Here is a 7790-nt window from a genome sequence, read left to right as displayed (position 1 = left end):
CAGGGCTAATTTTGTAAGGAAGGCAGGAAGGAAACATTCTGGTGTTGTTTCTAACCTAATCTTTGTTGCCCTGCTTATAGAAACTGCCTCTCCGGTTAACCCTTATTACATTGTAACAGCTAAGACGAAGCGCCCATCGACATGAGTGATGTTGAGTTGGCCACGCCCACCCAGTCACATGACTATCAAGCCCTGCCTACCCAGCTGGTTATTAAAGCAGAGAACCGGTTGTTAAATTATTTATAATATACAATATACAATAGCAGAGTTGGAAGGGACCTTGGAGGTCTTCTAGTCCAACCCCCTGCCTGGGCAGGAAACCTTATACCGTTTCAGACAAATGGCTATCCAACATCTTCTTAAAGACTTCCAGTGTTGGAACATTCACAACTTCTGGAGGCAACTTCTGATTAATTGTTCTCACTGTCAGGAAATTTCTCCTCATTTCTAAGTTGCTTCTCTCCTTGATTAATTTCCTCCCATTGCTTCTTGTTCTGCCCTCAGGTGCCTTGGAGAATAGTTTGACTCCCTCTTCTTTGTGGAAGCCCCTGAGATATTGGGACACTGCTATCATGTCTCCCCTAGTCCTTCTTTCTATTAAGACATACCCAATTCCTGCAACCATTCTTCAAATGTTTTAGTCTCCAGTTCCCTAATCATCTTTGTTGCTCTTCTCTGCACTCTTTCTAGAGTCTCCATATCTTTTCTACATTGTGGCAGCCAAAACTGGATGCCGTATTCCAAGCGTGGCCTTCCCAAGGCCTTATAAAGTGGTATTAACCCTTCACATGATCTTGATTCTATCCCTCTGTTGATGCAGCCTAGAACTGTGTTGGCTTTTTTGGCAGCTGCTGCACACGGCTGGCTCCTATTTAAATGGTTATCCACTAGGACTCCAAGATCCCTCTCACAGTTACTACTATTGAGCAAGGTGCCACCTATACTGTATCTGTGCATTTCGTTTTTCTTGCCTAAATGTAGAACCTTACTTTTATCACCGTTGAATTTCATTTTATTAGATAGTGCCCAATGTTCAAGTTTGTCAAGATCCTTCTGTATCTGAAGCCTGTCTTCTGGAGTGTTGGCTATTCCTGCCAGCTTGGTGTCATATGCAAATATGATGAGTTCCCCATTTATTCCCTCGTCCAAATCATTGATGAAGATGTTGAAGAGTCCTGGGCCTAAAACAGAGCCTTGGGCTTCTCCATTGCATACTTCCCTCCATATTTGAATCCCACCACTGGTTATGCTTATAAAAGTTGGGTAGAGAGATCCTGGAAAGCAAAGGTTTGCAATACGCTTGATTTACTGACGATAACATAGTTTGGCTACTAAATGCATGTACAGGTCATTCCCAAGTTAGAACCGTTCACTTAGCAACCACTTGAAATTACAATGGGGCTGAAAAAATGGCTTTCAACCAGTTCTCGCCCTTATGACCATCGCACCGTTCCCACGGTCATGTGATCAAAATTTGGCCGCTTGACATGTATTTATGACAGTTGCGCTATGATGGTGTCACGTGCTCCCCACTTGCGACCATCCCAGCCGGCTTCCGGCAAGCGCAGTCAATGCGGGAAGCCGGATTCGCTTAACGACCTCATGATTCATTTAACAACTGCAGTGATTCTCTTAACAACTGTGGCAAGAACGTTCTAAAATCGGGTGCCACCCCTCTGAACAGCCACCTTGCTTAACAACATAAATTGTGGCCATAAGCCGAGGACAGTTTGTACCTCAAAACAAACTGTTTCCTACGTTGCTGCCGAGAAAATTTTTAATTTTCAATCCCTGCTAGGCTCTTTTGTACCTGCCCATCCTTGATGAAATCCACATCAATGGTGATCTTGCTTAAATAATTTCCAAAGTCGTAGTCCATATTCCGACCGTGGTATATATTTCCTTGTTTGTCTTGAGCGACAATACTGGTGCAGAAACTGTGCGAGAGAAAAGTGCAGCGGCTCTGTTAGAAAAGCCTAAACGTCGGAAAGGAACTATAGATTAACAATGGCAACTTCTTATAAAGAAAATGTATATGAAATGTTTTATAGGTGGCATTTACCACCTGCTAGGTTAGCTAAAACGTTTCAAAAACATGTCTAGCAAATGCTGGAAATGTAATCAAAAGACGGGCACATTTTATCACATGTGGCTAAAAAAGAAATTGGGCACATTTTATCACATGTGGCTAAAAAAAATTGGGCACATTTTATCACATGTGGTAGATTTGTGCTAAAAAAGAAATTGGGCACACATTTAATCACACATGGTGGACTTGTGCTAAAAAAGAAATTGGGCACACATTTAATCACACGTGGTGGACTTGTGCTAAAAAAGAAATTGGGCACATTTTATCACATGTGGTGGACTTGTGCTAAAAAAGAATGGGTATATTTTATCACATGTGGTGGATTTGTGCTAAAAAAGAAATTGGGCACATTTTATCATATGTGGTGGACTTGTGCTAAAACATTGTTGGACAAAGATACACAGGTGGCTAGAAAAGATGATAGGGAGACATGTAGATTTTTAAACTTGAACTTGAATGGTATAATATCAGAAAAAGTAGATAAGGAAAGTATGTATTTAATATTAGACGTTGTAACGGCAGGGAGGATTATATTCGAGGCTTCTGTCGTAACTTCAAATACTTGCTAAGGGACTTGGTCATAAATCAGGAATGAACTCACAACAGTGAATGAAATACACATAGTCTGATGTTTCCATCCGATCCTAGATTGATATATGTCATCCTTGACTTAAAAACACTTGTTTAGGAACCGTTCAACTTTGGAGTTTGATTTGGGTGGGGAAAACCCTGGGTCTTTCAGAGTTGGGTTTTCATCAGCTGTGTCAATATGATATGCCTAATAAATTCATACTTTGAGGAAAACCCAGGAGTTCAGATTGCACTGGGTTTATTACTTGGAAACCTGACAATGTTACTGTTGTGGCCGGCCAGTGGAGCTGGCGGCAAATTCGGACAGTGAGGAGGTTGGGGTGGAACATGGGCCAGTCCTGGAGTCTGGGGAAGGCTCTGGTGAGGGCTCTGTGTTGGAGGCAGAGAGGGGGCCAGGGCCGTATGCCAGTTATCAGCTGCCTTCAGAGTCAGACATCAGTGAGGCAGAAGAACAGCTGGAGCCTGTTCCCAGTGTGCGCATGTGCAGAGTGGCCAGATGAAGGGAACAGCTAAAGAACAGGGTTCGACTTGGGAGTAAGGCCACAGGTGAATGGCCCCTCCCAGAGGGAAAAAAAAGAGGAGCGAAAGAGGAGTGGGCTTATGCAGGAAACAATTCGTTTGTTCCGTCATTAGATTCGTTTCAGGAGTCTGAAGATCTGTCCCTGAATCCCAGAGACTCTGTGCCCAGTCTTTCCTTGCACAGCCTCATTTGGACAATATTTACATGGCAGCTTTCCAAGCTAGATAAGGTCTGTGGTCATAAATACTCCTTTGAAAGACTGTTTGCTAAAGTCTTTGCTGAATGCGAATGGGAGGAATTCACATGCGTTGAATAAAAGGGGTTTTGTCGGGACCAGGAATCTTCCTTGTGCTTTTTGGGGGAAGCCTAGGTCCGACCCCCCCCCCCCCGCCTCCATTCCTGAGACTCACAAAAAGCACCGCAACACTCACGCCGTGAATTCGTAGGCCAGGTTCAGCAGGACCCCGTCACCAACGTTAATCCCGAAGATTTTGGAAAGTCCCCGGATCTCTCCTTCATAAGGCTGGGGGATGTAGGTTCCTATTTCTTCTGCGATAGGTCGAATAATGGCATGGACCCATTTGGGGATGACGGAACTGGAAGAAAAGGCAGCCATGGGGTCATACGTAGCATCATTAACCTGTTTTATTCTACGTACCTTTCGTAGCCAGGGGAACGGCTGGACCCCCGGAAGTTGTGGGTGCTCCAACACTGGAGGTTTTTAAGAAGAGACGGGATATCGATTCATCCGGAATGGTGTAAGTCAGGGTTAGCTAACCGTCATGTGCTAAAAGTGCATGCACGCCCATACGACAGTGCCTGTGCGCGCCCGCACCCATAATGCAATGTCCGTGAGACCCCCCCCCCGTGTGCCCCACCTCCTGATTTATACAATGCAATGCAATAGCAAAGTTGGAAGGGACCTTGGAGGTCTTCTAGTCCAACCCCCTGCCCAGGCAGGAAACCCTACACCATTTCAAACAAATGGCTATCCAGCATCTTCTTAATGGCTTCCAGTGTTGGGGCATTCACAACTTCTGGAGGGAAGGAGTTCCACTGATTAATTGTTCTAACTGTCAGGAAATTTCTCCTCAGTTCTAAGTTGCTTCTCTCCCTGATTAGTTTCCATCCATTGCTTCCTGTCCTGCCCTCAGACACTTTGGAGAATAGTTTGACTCCCTCTTCTTTGTGTCAGCCCCTGAGATATTGGAAGACTGCTATCATGTCTCCCCTAGTACTCCTTTTCATTAAGCTATTCACTTAACAATCACCTCGCTTTGTATCGGAAATTTCGGTCCCACGCACGTCCAGGACTACCTGAAATTGCTAGCGAAAGCAGGAAACAGTGCCACATAAACAACCCAGGTGAAGCTAAAAGTTCCCCTCGCGCATATGTGCTAGTCGTTCCAGACTCTAGGGGGCAGTGCTCATCGCCGTTTCTAAGCTGAAGAGCCAGCACTGTCTGAAGACGTCTCTGTGGTCATGTGGCCAGCAGGACTAAATGCCGAAGGCGCACGGAACGCTTTTCCCTTCCCCCCAAAGGTGGTTCCTATTTTTCTACTTGCATTTTTTACGTGCTTTCGAGCTGCTAGGTTGGCAGAAGCTGGGACAAGTCACGGGAGCTCACTCCGTTACACGGTGCTAGGGATTCGAACTGCTGAACTGCTGACCTTTCTGATCAACAAGCTCAAGCCACTGAGCCACCCTTTAAACAACCCAACATTCATCCCATTCAATCCCTTACAATATTTCTGCCAGGAAATGGAAGGTTACTCTAATCTCTTTTCTTCACCCTATGCAATTTTTCTCCCTGTTAGGAAGTTTCCTCTGCATTCCAAGTTGCTTCTTCCTCCTCCTTCTTCTGAAGGCAAGAAGGGAACCTCTCCCTTAGCAAACCAGGGACCAAGCCAGGATACAAACACTCTGAATCAAAGACAGGGGAGGGGGGAGGGAGGGGGGGAAGGGAAAGAGAGACACAGAAAGACACATACAAAAAGAGACAGACAGAGACAAAGAAAGAGAGACAGATAGGCAGAGAGATAGTGACACAGAGAGGCACAGGGAAAGAGAGATAGAGAGACAGACAGAGAAAGAGAGACAGGCACACAAAGAGAGAGAGACAGAGAGGAAAAAAGAGACAGAAATAGATGAGAGAGACAGACAGAGAAAGAGAGAGACACACATACACACAGAGAGAGAAAGAGACAGAAAGAGAAAGACAGACAAAGAGAGACAGAAAGAGAGACAGAGAGAAACACAAAGAGAAGAGAGACAGAGAGAGTCAGACAGAGAAAGAGAGACAGAGATAAAAAGAGAGACAGAGAAAGAAAGACACAGAGAGAGAGACAGAAAGAGAGAGAGAGAAAGAGAGAAAGACACGGAGAAAGATACACAGAGAGAAAAAGAGAGAGGGAGAGAAAGAAAGAGAGACAGAGAGATAAAAAGAGAGGCAGACAGAGAGAGAAAGACACAGAGAGAGAGAGAGAAAGAAAGAGAGAAAGAGAGAGAGAGACACACACAGAGAGAGACAGAGAGAGAGAGAGAAAGACACAGAGAAAGATACACAGAAAGAGAATGAGAGAAAGAGAGAGAGAGACAGAGAGAGAGAGAGAAAGACACAGAGAAAGATACACAGAAAGAGAGACAGAAAGAGGGAGAGACACACACACACACAGAGGCAGAGAGAGAGAGAGAAAGACACAGAGAAAGATACACAGAAAGAGAGAGAGAAAGAGAGAGACAGAGACAGAGACAGAGAGAGACAGAGAGAGAGAGAAAGACAGAGAAAGATACACAGAGAGAAAGAAAGAGAGAGAGAGAATGAGAGAGAGAGAGAGAGAGACAGACAGACAGACAGAGAGAGAGAAAGACACAGAGAAAGATACACAGAAAGAGAGAGAGAAATAGAGAGACAGAGACAGAGACACACACAGAGAGAGACAGAGAGAGAGAGAAAGACACAGAGAAAGATACACAGAGAGAAAGAAAGAGAGAGAGAGAATGAGAGAGAGACAGACAGACAGACAGACAGACAGAGAGAGAGAAAGACACAGAGAAAGATACACAGAGAGAAAGAGAGACAGAAAGAGGGAGAGAAAGAGAGAGACAGAGACAGAGAGAGACAGAGAGAGAAAGACAGAGAGAAAGAGAGAAAGAAAGAGAGAGAGAGAAAGAGAGACTTTCTCCCACTTTCCCTTCCTCCGCTTAGGGCTTTGGGGCTCCTTCCCACCCAGCCAGCGCGCCCCTCTCGCCCCTCTCCTCCTCCTCCTCCTCCTCCTCCTCCTCCCGGGAGAAGCCTCCAGCGCTCACTCGATGATGTGACCGATGACGGTTCGCATGAACGCGGGGTCGAAGTGCCGGCCGACCGGGGCCCACCGGAGCTCGGGCGGGCTGTCCAGGCTGACGTTGAAACGCATCGGGGCGGCTGGAGGGCGGGGGTGGCCGCCGCCGCCACGGGGCAAAGCCAGCAGCAGCAGCCCCAGAAGGAGCGCCGGGGACGAGCCGGAGCCCCCGCGTCCCTGGCCGGCCATGGAAGCGGCGGCTTGCAAGAACGAAGCGGGCATCCGCGGACCGCCGCTCGGCCTTTCCACGGCCGGCCCCCGCCGCTTGGATTGGCTGCCCCGCCGCTTGTTCAACGCCGCCCCCGCTCCGCCCTGGCCCGCCCGGGAGCTGCGTTCGCCTCTGGGCGCGGTTGGCCAAAGGGGATTCCGCCCCGGAGCGTTTGCCAAGCCGATCCGGCCAGGAGTTCCGCGGGCGAAGCGCTCAAAAGCCGATCAAAAACTTCCGAAGGCGGAAAGCTTTGCGCCAGAGACACTCAGTCGGGATAGGGCTTGGATGGGACCTTGGGAGGTCATCTAGTCCAACCCCGCCTCCACCCCTTGCTTAAGCAGGAGACCCCACACAGACGGCCCTCGACTTACAACGGTCCGTTCCGAGTCTCTTCTTGAAAGCCTCCAGGTTGGGACACCTCCGACTTCATTCAGAATAGAGCTTGGAAGGGACCTTAGAGGTCTTCTAGCCCACCCCCACCCCTTGCTCAAGCAGGAGACCCTGTGCAGACGGTCCTCGACTTACAACAGTTTGTTCCAAGTTTTTTGAAATTTTTTTTAAAAAATTTAAAACTTTTTTTATTTTTATTACACAGACAACACACACACACACACACAAAAGGCATCATCACATACAGCATGTCGTTTGGTTATAAGCTTTTTAACATCCATATTCTCGAATAACATTTACCATCACAGATTTTTCATCTAGTATAACTAAATACCTCACTTTCATTCTATAGTATATGTTCAATTACGATTAGTATTATTTTTTCCCCAATAAATCATAGTTTCCTTACATTCTTGATTGCCTATTTGATAACAGTGTACCTTTATATAATCCCCATGTGAAAAAAAATTTTTTTACTAACCATTTATATTTATACATCACTATTTTCCATGATACATAATTCCACCAATCAACTATCAGGTATGCTTATGTTCATTGTTATCCTTGTACCTCATACCTTCAAACAGAAACCTTATTCCTTCATTTTTCAACAAAATATTCTAAATAGTCGCTACATATATATATGTTATG

The 7790-nt window shown here is 46.2% G+C and overlaps 1 protein-coding gene across 1 annotated transcript in view; it reads right to left on the bottom strand.

Moving 5' to 3' along the window:
* The window catches only part of NAAA (N-acylethanolamine acid amidase), a 19034-nt gene extending 12259 nt beyond the window's left edge, over positions 1-6775 (bottom strand). The window contains exons 1-3 of the mRNA XM_087723979.1: positions 6510-6775; positions 3632-3796; positions 1811-1937 (exon numbers count right to left, since the gene is read on the bottom strand). Of these exons, the coding sequence (XP_087580105.1) occupies positions 1811-1937; positions 3632-3796; positions 6510-6763 (546 nt within the window). The 5' untranslated portion in view covers positions 6764-6775. The remainder of the gene's footprint in view (positions 1-1810; positions 1938-3631; positions 3797-6509) is intronic.
* Positions 6776-7790: the final 1015 nt, after the last annotated feature.

This window comes from Thamnophis sirtalis, unplaced genomic scaffold (genome assembly GCF_051295495.1).
Source record: "Thamnophis sirtalis isolate CommonGarterSnake01/CBP01778 unplaced genomic scaffold, rThaSir2_p1.2 scaffold_10, whole genome shotgun sequence".
Classification (NCBI taxonomy): domain Eukaryota; kingdom Metazoa; phylum Chordata; class Lepidosauria; order Squamata; family Natricidae; genus Thamnophis; species Thamnophis sirtalis.
The sequence above is the reverse complement of the archived record's forward strand: the minus strand, read 5'-3'. Positions and strand labels throughout refer to the sequence as shown.